The sequence below is a fragment of the Podarcis gaigeae genome (assembly GCF_964106915.1).
Source record: "Podarcis gaigeae genome assembly, chromosome: 13".
Taxonomy (NCBI): Eukaryota; Metazoa; Chordata; class Lepidosauria; order Squamata; family Lacertidae; genus Podarcis; species Podarcis gaigeae.
In genome coordinates this window covers 32,335,444-32,348,497 of record NC_139689.1, presented here as the reverse complement: position 1 = coordinate 32,348,497, position 13,054 = coordinate 32,335,444, and the positions used below count along the sequence as shown (strand labels likewise).

Below are 13,054 nucleotides of genomic sequence, written 5' to 3'. Positions count from 1 at the left end.
CAATAATAACAGTGGCTATTGTGCACTGCTTCCTCAACGCAACTGCACCATTGCCACCTGGAGGGGCAGCCTTGCACTATAGAATACACCATGGTGTAGAGGTTAGAGTGTCAGACTAGGGCCTGGGAGACCAGAGTTCAAATTCCCACTCAGCCGTGAAGCTCACTGGATGACCTTGGGCCAGGCCTCTCGGCCTAATCTACCTCATAGGGTTGTTGTGAGGAGAACATGAAGAGGGAGGGAAGCTATTCCCTTTCCAGAGTTACAATTTCCACAGTCGTTTAGCAGTCCGTCTTCCCAGGGAACTCTAGGAATGGTTGCCCTGGGAGGAGAATGGGGGGGGGGGGTCTCCTAAGAAACTCTCAGCACTCTTAGCAAACTACAGATCCCATAATTCTCTGGGGGAAGCCGCGGCAACATAGTGCTTTAAATGTATGGCGTTGTGGCCTCACTCTTTTCCATGCACACCCATCCTTGAGAGGTCCCTCGTTCAGAACGGAACAATGGCCTCTCAGAATAAGGTGTTTGTGGGGAGCAAGGACAGAGGTGTATGCCTGCCAGTATGCAGACAGCTGCATAGTTAGGGCCGCAAGGATTAACCAGTCACCACCATCCCCTCCTCAACGGGCAAAACAAGCAAATCATCTTTACGCTGTTGATCTTCATCTCTGTCCGTTCCTTCTTGCTGAATTGGCTGGCGAGGTGGTGCAATGCTGTGCGGCCTTGCTTCCTGGCTGCCCGCAGATGGGAGCTCCCTGCCTTCTTACAGCGGTGCTTTTCTGGAAGAAGAAATAGAGTGGGACAGGTCAGGCTCAAAATTCCCATCTTAGAGAGGGAACACCTTGTTTTATGTGGATTCTGACATTGCCGTGCTGCATCCATCCCCCTTGGCTTTCCTTCCTGTTCCTGCTTCTCAGGCTCCAAGCTGAAATGCTGACCTCAGAATCATATGTGTGGTTGGGGGGGGGGGGGGACAAAAGTGGCAGTTAGTTGCCTCTTTGGGGCAAACTCTTCTAGCCATGGATGCGATTCTGTGGAGTGTTGACAAACCTGTCAGCTATAGGGTACTCATAAGCAAGGCAGTTTCGAAAGCGAAGTGCTAGGTTGGCTGCAGGTATCTAACCATAGGAAAAGAGCTAGATGGAACCTTGTGGGCTGATTCCGTCCAATAGGCTGTTAATGACAGAAAGTCGGATTACCTCACTCTGAATACCCTGCAACATGCTAGATGCAACAAGCAGTGAGCCAGCATGTGATATCATCTCCAGCTCATTCTGTTGGGACACAGAACCCTGACATGATGACACAGTAAAGCAGGTGGAAGAGGAGAGGTGTGGAGAGGCCAAACAAAGGCCTGCAAATAGAGGGGTGTCCTGTTTGTCATCCTTCCCCCCCCCCCCAGGAAACACGCCAAACTAAACCTTCTGTAGCCTGGAACCAGGTGTGTGGATGCACCTGAATATCCAGCTATGGGCAACTTGAAGAAGCTCCATCAACCTTAAAAGCAAGCCCATAAAAGCAAGTCTAGAGTGATAGAGAATGTGTTCCAGGAACACCCTCTTCACTGTGAGATATTTTTATTTGGGGGGGGGGGCATGTGATCTGTGACTTTGTTTGGGCCCTGGCTGAGAGCCAGGATGAATGAGTGGAAGTCGAAAGCTCTTATGTAGGGAGGTGTGTTTACAACAAGAAGGAACTTTTATCGTGCCCTTTTTCTAAATTTGTTGTTGTTTCTGCACATTGCTTGGAAATACGTTTTCATATTAAGTGGTACCGAAACGGTCTGAATAGAATAATAATTTTTTTTAAAAAAAAATCTTTCCCGAAGCTATTTTGGTCAAAGAATTACCCGCCCTGTTCTGTAGTGATGGAACATCTCTGGATGTAAGGATAGTGATGACCTTAATCTAAGAACAGCTGCTCTTCTAACCCCATGGAGTCTTCCTCAGCTAATCCAAACAAACGCTTCTACAGCTTGCTTTCAGTCCAACAGTGATGAAGGAAAACCTAACAGGAACCTCAAGCAGCCTTCCAAAAGGGTCTTCCTACTTCCTATTCATGGGAATTCTTTCCGGCAGCAGTTTGAGCAAGGGCCAGCCATCGGATGCCTGGGGGACCCTGACTGCAACAGCAACTCTTTCCCCACTTGCAATACCTAGCGACAGTTGCCTCTCAAAGCGGAGGCAGAACCTGGAACGAGGACGGAGACTGCAGCTCCCATCACCCATCACCAAGGACCATGCAGCTAGACTGCTGGCAGCTGGAGTTCCAACAATACTGGGAAGGCCGCAGGTTCTTGCTGAAAGGGGGTGAGCATCTCCTGTGCAAGCTTAAAGGTAAAGGGACCCCTGACCATTAGGTCCACTCGTGGTCGACTCTGGGGTTGCAGCGTGCATCTCGCTTTATTGGCCGAGGGAGCCGGCGTACAGCTTCCGGGTCATGTGGCCAGCATGACAAAGCCTCTTCTGGCAAACCAGAGCAGCACATGGAAACGCCGTTTACCTTCCCACTGGAGTGGTACCTATTTATCTACTTGCACTTTGACATGCTTTCAAACTGCTAGGTTGGCAGGAGCAGGGACCGAGCAACGGGAACTCACCCCGTCGCGGGGATTCGAACCGCCGACCTTCTGATCAGCAAGTCCTAGGCTCTGTGGTTTAACCCACAGCGCCACCTGCGTCCCTTGGTGCAGGCATAGACTATGCCTTTCCCTTTGAGAGAGAGATATGCACGCACACATCCCAGACGAAGCCTTGCAGAGTGGGGAAGGAGATGCCCAAACCAGCTTGGAGCCAATGGCTGCTCTCTTAAGGCGTACCCCTCGCTCGGTGTGTTCTTCTGCCAAGGAGCACTGCCACCCCACCCATCTGCTCTATCCTGGGTCTCAAGACCCTGTTTCTGGAGCCCAGCCTGCCTTCCCCACCAAGGCCTCACCCTCCTTCTTTTCACTCGACTGGCTCTTTCCATGGCTCTCGGTGATGTCCTTGAAGGAGAAGAGAAAAAGGACCACCTCGCCTTTCTCGTTCTTGATAGGTACGATGTCCAGCAGGCACCAGAAGGCTGTTCCTGCACCAGGGAGAAAAGGGACAGAGCAGCATCACCATCTGCACCAAGGAGGAACGACAGCAGCCCCTGCCATGCTCATCTCTGCAATCCCCACAAACACCTCCCTTGCTTCCTCAGGAGTATCTGAAGCTTCGGCAGCTTCAACCAGAACCAACCCCATGGAATTTTGCCTGGATAGCTCAGTTGGTTAGAGTGTGGTGCTGATAACGCCAAGGTTGCAGGTTCGATCCCCATATGGGACAGTTGCAGATTCCCGCATTGCAGGGACCCTCCCAACTCTACAATTCTATGCTTCTATTACCATAATTTCTTCCTGGCGGTTTCCTTCAAACGTGCCTTCATGCTTAAACTGCCCGTGATCAGCTTAGAATGGCTCTGCGTTTTGGATGCTGCTTCTTACAATGAAAAAGCAGCCTGCACATGCTCAAAGGCACTCTGTGCAAGTTTTTTGGGGGGAATAAATTGTATCCTTCTTGGTAGTGGGCGCAGGAAGATACTTTGCACATGCTCAAAGGCGCTTTCTAAAACAAAAAAGGACACCAACCCTATAGAAATGCCCTCGTATTGGCTTGATCACAGCTGCTATGATCTGACCCAAATGAGGTTGAGGAGGAAGGTGTAGCAATCGCACATCTGGTGCCTGGGCTTGAGAGGGACTATCAGGGATCAACAAACGTTTTCAGCAGGGGGCCGGTCCACTGTCCCTCAGACCTTATGGGGGGCTGGACTATATTTTGAAAAAAATAATGAAAGCATTCCTATGCCCCACAAATAACCCAGAGATGCATTTTAAATAAAAGGACACATTCTACTCATGTAAAAACACGCTGATTCCTGGACTGTCCAAAGTCCGGATTTAGAAGGCGATTGGGACGGATTCAGCCCCCAGGCCTTAGTTTGCCTACCCATGGACTATATGGTGCAGTAGCAGCTTTAAAAAGTTAACACTCAAGTCTCAAGCTGATGTTGAAAGAGAATCAGTGAATGCCACAATACATCTGAACAAATGCTTCCAAGAAGCGACAGTAAATATCAATAGCCAAAAAGCTGTACGATCAGCGTAAAAACAGCAACACCATTCTAGCAGATTAGAATAGCATTTGTATGAGAAACCATGAGAGTGCAAGAGGGATAAAACTAGAAACTACTAATAATACCCATTTCATCAGCACTATTCAGATCTTTTCTAGCCTGGGGATATGGTTCTTACACTAGTTTTACTTTTTGATATTCCTCTGATGAGGACATTTGTTGAAATGTGCTGGATGATTAATTTTTATAAATACATCCTTTGGCAGCTGCTTGAGAATGACCTCTCTTTTCTTCTGTTTGGGCTATTTTAGGAGGATCGTTGTTGTGTTTTTAAAATGCAGCGGCAGCTAAGCCTTATTTGCTTAAGTAAATATAGGTAAAACGTAATAATAATATTAATATTTCCTTGTGAGTGCGACTCACATCTTTTCTAGAATGGAAGTATGGTTCTTGTTCGCTGCCATTTGTCCATTGGTATTTGACGTCTAGCCATAACACTGCAAGTGATAGGTTACGTGGTGGCCTAGCCTCTAGCCTTCAGCAGCTGAGAAAGCTGTTATTTATTATCTGGTGGCAGGCAGCTGACAACCTCACAGAACCCAGGTTTAGAGAGAGAAAAGGGCTGCCATGAAAAAAGCAACTCTCCATCTCTCCATATCCCCACGCACTCCAAATGTAGCATCTAGAACAAGCACCACACTCTTTGCACCTGAAAGAATTGGAAGAGCTAAATGTGGAGGTAGTTTCAGAAGTTTGCCAAGCTCAAGCTGTTTTAACAGGCAATATGAAACAGTCTGCTTCGGTGGCACGATCCACAACAGTGGAAGATCTAACTCCCAAACAAATCGCCTGCTGCCAGCACCACCAGAGAAGAAGCTATGGTGGTGGGTTCTGGGTCCTGGAAAGATCTCACAGAGCTCTCATGAGATCTTGTGAGGCTCTTGCCACATCTACCCAGAAGCCACTTCCCTGGAGCTGCTACATGTGCCTCTTCAACCCCCTTCTGGCACTGACATTGAAGGTGTGGCAGTGGCTTCCAGCAAGATCTCACGAGAGTTCCACAAGATCTCGCTGGAAACCAGAAGCTGCATACAACCCCAGTAAATGAGGCTTTGGCAGCAGGGCAGAACCTTCCCATTTCTCTTTGGTCGCTGAAACAGGACCTGTGTTAAGGGGTTTGTTGCTGAAAAACAACAAAAGCTCAGCATCTTAAACCATGTCCAGGGGAAAAATGCCAATGGAACCCTGGAGCTATGAGACACCCACCCCTCAATGAGGATGCGAGTGTCTCTCTGGACACATTATTTCCCTTGGGCTCTCCAGAGAACCCAGGACCCCAGCATTGTCCGCTGTGCACCAACAGCACTTCATCAATCTGTACCAAAGAAACCCAAATTCTACAATGTGTATAAATGACACAAACCAGCCTATTCTAAGAATAAATTAACAACTTAAGAAAAACCCAGCTAGTCCAGTAGCCTGTTCTCACAGGGACCAATCAGCTGCCTATGGGAAGCCACGGAGAAGGATCTGAATGAAGCACTCTTCCCCACCAAGTGATGCCCAGCAACCCTCAGACCCTGAGCTTAAATTGTGCTTAGCTCAACTCTGGCTTTTTTAGATTTCACACTCTTTTAAGCCTGACCACAGCTGGCCCAATACATTATGGCCACAGCAATTTTAAAAAAAACAATTGCCATCAACCAAGCACTATCAAAAAAGGAGCCAGCACTGATGCAACCTTAGCAGGGTCACCAGTGGTTCAGGATGCGAAGTGTCCTAACCACAAAGCAAAATCCCGACAGTGTCCAAGCAGCCCGTGCCTCTAGGGCAGGGGGCATTTTTCACACCAGGGGCCATGTTTCCTTTTGGGCAACCTTCCACAGTGATGGGCAGGGCCAGAGAACTGATATCAGGAGCAGTTGTCAGGAACAGGTTGGCAATGCCACACACAGTGTCAGTGCACTTAGCTCTTTACAGTGGTACCTTGGTTCTCAAACTTAATCCATTCTGGAAGTCCGTTCCAAAACCAAAGCGTTCCAAAACCAAGGCACACTTTCCCATAGAAAGTAATGCAAAATGGATTAATCCCTTCCAGACTTTTAAAAACAACCCCTAAAACAGCAATTTAACATGAATTCTACTATCTAATGAGATCAATGATACATAAAATGAAAGCAATAATCAATGTAAATGTAAAGGGACCCCTGACCGTTAGGTCCAGTCACGGACGACTCTGGGGTTGCGGCGCTCATCTCACTTTACTGGCTGAGGGAGCCGGCATACAGCTTCTGGGTTATGTGGCCAGCATGACTAAGCCGCTTCTGGTGAACCAGAGCTGCACATGGAAATGTCGTTTATCTTCCTGCCAGAGCGGTACCTATTTATCTACTTGCACTGTGACTTGCTTTCAAACTGCTAGGTTGGCAGGAGCAGGGACCGAGCAACGGGAGCTCACCCCATCACGGGGATTCGAACCGCCGACCTTCAGATCTGCAAGCCCTAGGCTCTGTGGTTTAGACCACAGCGCCACCCACATCCCTCCTAATAATCAATGTACTGTACTATAAAATAAATAAGACAGTATTGTAGATGACAAAAATGAAAATTAATTTTTTTTCCTTAGTTGCACTGATGATAGTTATTGTTTGGGTGGGGGTTTTGATCCATTTCCACAGTCACACAATCAGTAGCTAAACTGGGTTCCACGCAGTCACAAAAACAAATTAACCAAAAAAGCCTCAAAAACAAAAACGCAAAATAAAAAGCAGAAACAAAAGCGCCAAACTTAATCTGTTCCAGAAGTTCGTTTGACTTCCAAAATGCACAGCTTCTGATTGGTACAGGCGCCCCAGAAACAATAGCCAGCAGCCCTGGCGAACATTCAGCTTCCAAAAGACATTCAGAAACCGGAACACTTACTTTCAGGTTTTCAGCGTTTGAGAACCAAGGCGTTTGAGTACCAAGGCATTTGAGAACCAAGGTACCACTGTATTCAAAGAAACAAGCAGCTCAGGAGGCCAGGCCTAGTGAGCACGGCAACTCTTCCAAGTAGACCTTGCCCCAATAAAGCATACCCACAGTGCCCTAAGATTCCTCCTCCCCTGGGTCCTTTCCAAGCAATCTGAGACTAGGCCAACAAGCCTGTCTCTGCTCCTCCCTCTTCATACCTCTTCTGCTCTTGGGAGACCAGGAGGGAGAGGAACTGGTTGCAGCAGGAGGAGACCCCCCTGGTTTCTTCACCAGCCTGACTCATCGCTGCCTCTTGACACTGCTCCTCTCCAACCTCTGATTCTGCCTCTGATTCTGCACTGCTCACTGCCACAGACTCTTCCTGCTCACTAAACTTCCTGCTCACTAAGCGGAGCAGTAAAAGTACTTTTTCCCTTTGCACAGCAGGTTTTCTAGTTTCTTCACACTCATACAACCCTCTCTATCCTCTAACCAGGCAAGGAAGAGGTACAGTCAGAGCCCCAGGGCACACATTGCAGCCAGGCAAAAACACTCCAGGAGGGTGAAAAGCAGGGAGGTCCCTACATCAGGTCCCTGTGGAGTCATTTCCATTCATCCACAGGACTGCAAGGAAGCTTTCCACACCCGAGTTGCTGGCCAAACACCAGATCCAACCTGGCTCACATGGCTAGAGGTGCTCCAGCAAATGACTAGCTCCCAAGCTGCTAATATGAATTAGCACCTTGAATTAGGCCCAGCAGCATACAAACAGCCTGCCATGCCGGGAGGGGAAGGGAGTCCTCTCAGGGGGCTCTGCCAAACTCACCACTCTTCTTGTAAAAGCAGACTTCGGCCTGGTACTCCTGCTTCCCCTCCAGCACTTTCTCGATGCGCTGCAGGACGGCTTCGCAGGTCTCGCTGCCATAGAGGAAGCGGCAGCTGCAGTTCTTCTGCATGACTTCTGTCCGGGCAAAGCCAGTAAGGTCGCAGAATCCGTCAGAGCAGTAGACGATGGGGAAGCCGCGGTGCACCTGAGCGTTGGCCAGCAGGAAGTTGCTATCTGCGAGTGGGTGGAGAAGAGAGACCCTGAGTTGTCATGCCAGCATTGGCGGGTGGGCAGGGGAGAAGGAATTCGGTGCTGATTTTACAGCCTAAATCGGCCTTAAGGACTTAAGAAGAGCCTGCTGGGTCAGGACAATGGCTCATCTATCCCAGCATCCTTTTCCCACAGCGGTCAACCATATGCAAGCAGGATTCGAACACAAGAGGACTGTCCTCTCCATTGGTCCCCAGCAACTGGTTTTCAGAAGCATTGCTGCCTTTTGGCTGTGGAAGCAGAACATAGCCATCATGGCTAGTAACCCTTGACAGCCCTCTCCTCCAGACTTTGCCAAGCTGGTGCCCTCGAGCTGGTGGGCTACAGCTCCCATCAACCAGGCAGTCATGTTGGCTGGAGCCAATGGGAGATTTAGTCCAACTGGAAGACACCAGCTGGGTGAAGGCTGGCCTGAACGGGCAAGCCCGATTTACGGAATGCCTCCTTCAGTGGTATAACCAGGACAAAGCTTTCATGCAGATGTGGTTGGTTCTGCAGCCAAGCTCTCTTCCTTTGAGTAAGCCCCTTGAGCACCTCATCATTGGCCAAGCCTCTTCTTTGAAGTAGCAGAAGCTGGAGGCAGACAATAGGCTTTCTATTCCCTGGTGGTTGAAGGTAACTTTGAGATTGCTGTTTATGGAATCTATGCTTCTCTCACTTTTGCCTTTAGGTGGGCTTCCCAAACTTGGGTTTCCAGCTGTTCTTGGACTACAACTCCCATCATCCCTAGCTAGCAGGACCAGTGGTCAGGGATGATGGGAACTGTAGTCCAAAAAACAGCTGGAGACCCAAGTTTGGGAAACCCTGCTTTAGGTTTGTCAGGTTTGGGTACTTTTTCAAAGCCTGAAAGACCTGTCTGACTGACCAGAAGAGACAGTTCCATCAAAGAAGTGTGTGTGCCTCTGTGTGTGTGTGTGTGTGTGTGTGTACCCACGCATGCACGCACTAGGGGTGGAGAACTTGTGATCCTCCAGGTGTTGTTTTGGACTACAACTCCTATCATCTCTGGCTGTTGGCCATGTTGGTTGGGGCTGATGGGAATTACAGCCTGACAATATATGGAGGGCCACATTTTCCCCATTCCTGGTACACACATACAGAGTGAAGCCTCTCTCAAACCGCTGTCAACCTATTTAAGAATGATTGCCTGTCCTCAAGTCAATATGAAGTAATATTACATAATTGAGAAAAGCGCCTTTGAGCCACTGCAACCCGCTTCCCACAATGTTAACATTAAAGAGCTGAACATCTCTCCAGGGCACATGTCAGGGCTCCCATACATGACTTCTCTTTCTAAAAATAAAATAAGCACTGCCTTCGGACTTTAGGTGTGTTCGCACATTACATTCGGCATACAAACTGAGTACAGTGGTACCTCCAGTTACAAATGCTTCGGGTTACAAACTCTGCTAACCCAGAGGTAGTACCTTGGGTTGCAAACTTTGCCCAGGATGAGGCTTGGCAGCAACGGGAGACCCCATTAGTGAAAGTGTTCCTCAGGTTAAGAACGGTTTCAGGTTAAGAACGGACCTCCAGAACAAATTACCGGTAAATTCGTAACCCGAGGTACCACTGTATATGGGTACACAAAAAGCTGAGCTATATGCTCATACAGTTAGTCACAATACTGTACAGTGTTCGATGTTCAATGCATGTACTGCCTGTGTACCCAATAGCAGAGCTATACATCCCACTTTCCCACAAACACCTGCACAAGTGCGCAGGCAGTTTGTGCCTGTGTTCAGCACAACTTGCAAACAAGCCTCCTTCCTCATGAAGGTAGAGACAACTTGTACACAGGTACAAGCTAACCTGTGAACACCCGTCAAAGCCCATTGCAACACCAGAGAAGGTGCCAAATTGCTAGACGTGATGCCCAACCCTGCAGTTTCACTGTGGGCCTCTTTCCATAGGAAGATCAGAGGCAGAAGGCAAAAATCTCTCCTGCTTTGTGTTTCCCTGTTGCAAAGGTGAGAATCAGGGCTGTTGTTGTTATGCCACCGACCAAGTGGAAGGAACTCCTTGTCTAGGGAGGTTTGCTTGTGTGTGCGCTCACTTCTGTCTCTGAGGACCTTCTGAACACTGGCTAAATCTCCTTTGTTTACCTTGGGCCTTCGGTACCTCTGCTTTTTCGTGGTGTTGTGCTCCAGGCCTGGCACCAGCATGCAGGACCCTTGGGCAGCCGCCAGGACCCCCAGCATCTTGTGGGGCCCACTGCTGAAACCCACCCTAGATCCTCTTTTTAAAAGGCACTCTCAGCACTGCCCATTGGCTGCTGTTGTAATTTCCCACAATGCCTTGGGAGGGTGTTGCACCAGAGGCATTGTGGGAAATTAAAACGGCATTTGCCCCGCTCTGATTGGAATACTGCAATTGCCACGCATACCCCATCCCCACCCACTGCCTGGGTATCCCATCTTTGCTAAACAATGTTGGGGTGTCTTTGCTAAAGGCCACCAAGCTGCCATTCCTAGACGTAGTGTTCTCAGTATGCAGGGTGGACACTGCAAAATATAAGAGGACATCACCGTGCTGCAAAGAGCTTACAAGCGAAAAAATTGAAACGGAGGCTGCAACAGAGGAAGGGCTATGGTTTTATTGCAACGGCCATTCACCCTGTTAAAGACAGGCTTTATCGCTGTTGCAAATTTCAGCAGAGCTGTTGCAAAGTCACTTGGATTTCTAGCAGATGTGGTGCTACAAACAGGCAAAGGTGGAGCAAAGAATAAGACTTCCAACACTGTTCAGGGGTAGCAAATTTGACCCATGGAACACAATTGCATGGGAAGTTCTCTTGCACCACTGGCAGATTCCCTCCTGGGGACATAGACAATTTGTTGGTGATGGTGGGGACCTCATGCTAGAGCTACCCTTAAGTTCTCCTTCATGATGATCCCCTGTTCCATCTCGAAAACCAGACCCTATGCGTGCTCCCTCCCCACCCCTCCTCCTAACACAAATCACACTGGATCTGAAGGCTGACAATGCACTTTGCTTCCCAGAGACTCAGCAACCGCTAGGACCAAAGACACACCTGTCCCCTGAGGTGCTGATGGTGGGAAGAGATCTGCCCTAAGCTGACTTGATCCCTGTCAAAAGCCTTGAAGAGAAATCGGGATAATGAGTGAACTCGTGTTATTACATGTGGGGTGGGGTGGGGGGAGTTCTGGCAGAGATCCTTTCCCTTTCCCCCCCTCCCTCCCTGAACATGAGGGTTAAATGTTAAGGCTGTGAGGCAAAATTTGCCAAAGGGGAAGCTGCCGCGCTTAGTCAGGCAAATGTGCATCTATTTTAAATAACGTATAGTTTGCATCTGGAACAGGAGATTATACAAATAACCGAGGCACCTTCCCTACAGAAAATGGGAGTTTTGCTCAGCTGCAACCCTCTCCGTTTCTGAGAACTTGCCAGGCACTTCTCACTTGTTTCGATGCATAGTTTGTTGGGTATCAAAAGGGGCTAGAAACTTGCTTTTTTGAAGAAGCAAAACCAAACCGTATGGTATGATTGCAGATGCACGGAATACACACACACAGCCTTGTCCAAGAGAGAACCGCAGGAGAGTTGGAGGATAAAGAGGGTGAGGTGGAGGGAGACAAATTGTGGGAGGGGGCCACGGCTGAGTCAGCTGAGGATGGGCAAGAAAGACCATAAAAAGCATCCCTAGTAAAAGATAAAAACTGGGAGGAGGGATGTCACCCACACCCTTGGATTTTTTTGCACTGCTGCCAGTACTGTAACATTTTCCTGAGACTGCCACAGGCCTGTATTTCCTGGGGTGCTCTTGAGAAAGGAAGGCTTATCAGCCCCTGCATGGCACAATCTATTTTTGCTTCCTTCGCTGCATGGCTTTCCTGATCCTTGCACAAGGGGTTACCGGTGGAGGATACTGAGGTGGCAGCACATTCTGCTTTCCAACCGGCTCTCCCTGCCTGTTTGATTAGATGCTTTGCAGAGTGTTGATCAGGATGTTGCCACCTTGCTCCTTGGCACAGCCCCAAGGCAGACAGATGGCCCTTGGCGGAGAAGGTGCCAAATTGGACATTTGGGCTACGGATTTCCATCCAGCAAGGTCAAAGTGTTACCCCTCAAATGGCGCCCAAGTCCGTGTCCTCAGAGAGGGCCAAGAACCGTGGAAGAGCTATGAAACCCAACCCTGATGCATTAGGTTCCAATATCCCCTTCCCTCTGGATCAAACCTGCCCATGTTGCGCATTTTGCCTTTGAAGCAAATCTCTCCAGGTGATCTGAATCGAGATGAGGTGGTATCCTCAAGGGTGGATCTGGGACATAATTCAGGGCAACAGAGTAGGAAACAGGCATATATGACTCGTGGTTGATCAATTCACCAGAAAGTATTCTTGCACAAGGGGCACTGGAATGAACAGGAGCCAAACAAGGACTTGGTAGGCAGTCCTGCACAGTTTATTTCAATGAAGCTTCTGCGGAAGATCTTGCCTGTAGATTTTGTGGTGTGTGTGTTGGGGGGAGACTTTAATTTTCTGCCTCAGACATTAAAATGCCTTGAAGCAGCTCAGAGCTGGAGAATGTCTGGAACCAGTGGCACATAAATGCTTAATGCTGTAATGGCTTTAATGGGAGAAATTCAGTCCTGCTACTATCACACCAGGGCTTAATTTGAGCAGGACACAGCTCTCTTTCCCGTTTTCTATGCTGGTATTCAGCTTTGGGACATGATTTTTCAAAAAATATATTAAAAATATATTTATATACTGCCAACTCATATAACATATGAAAAAAGCAGTGTATAAAATTAGGTGCATGTATAGTGAAACATAAGCTATCCGAATAACAATGCAAAATAGTCATGAAAGTGACTGGCTCGCCTTGAAAAACTTTAACAACGGAATAGGTCTGACAAAAGCAAGGGTGCCTGGGGGACCTCTG

At 48.5% G+C, this 13,054-nt stretch overlaps 1 protein-coding gene across 2 annotated transcripts in view; it reads right to left on the bottom strand.

The window, feature by feature from the left end:
• The window catches only part of KCNH4 (potassium voltage-gated channel subfamily H member 4), a 50,847-nt gene that overhangs the window by 30,230 nt on the left and 7,563 nt on the right, over positions 1–13,054 (bottom strand). For both annotated transcript variants that reach the window (XM_083710407.1, XM_083710408.1), the window contains exons 2-4: positions 7,877–8,110; positions 2,935–3,066; positions 652–779 (exon numbers count right to left, since the gene is read on the bottom strand). In XM_083710407.1, coding sequence (XP_083566533.1) covers positions 652–779; positions 2,935–3,066; positions 7,877–8,110 — 494 coding nt within the window. The remainder of the gene's footprint in view (positions 1–651; positions 780–2,934; positions 3,067–7,876; positions 8,111–13,054) is intronic.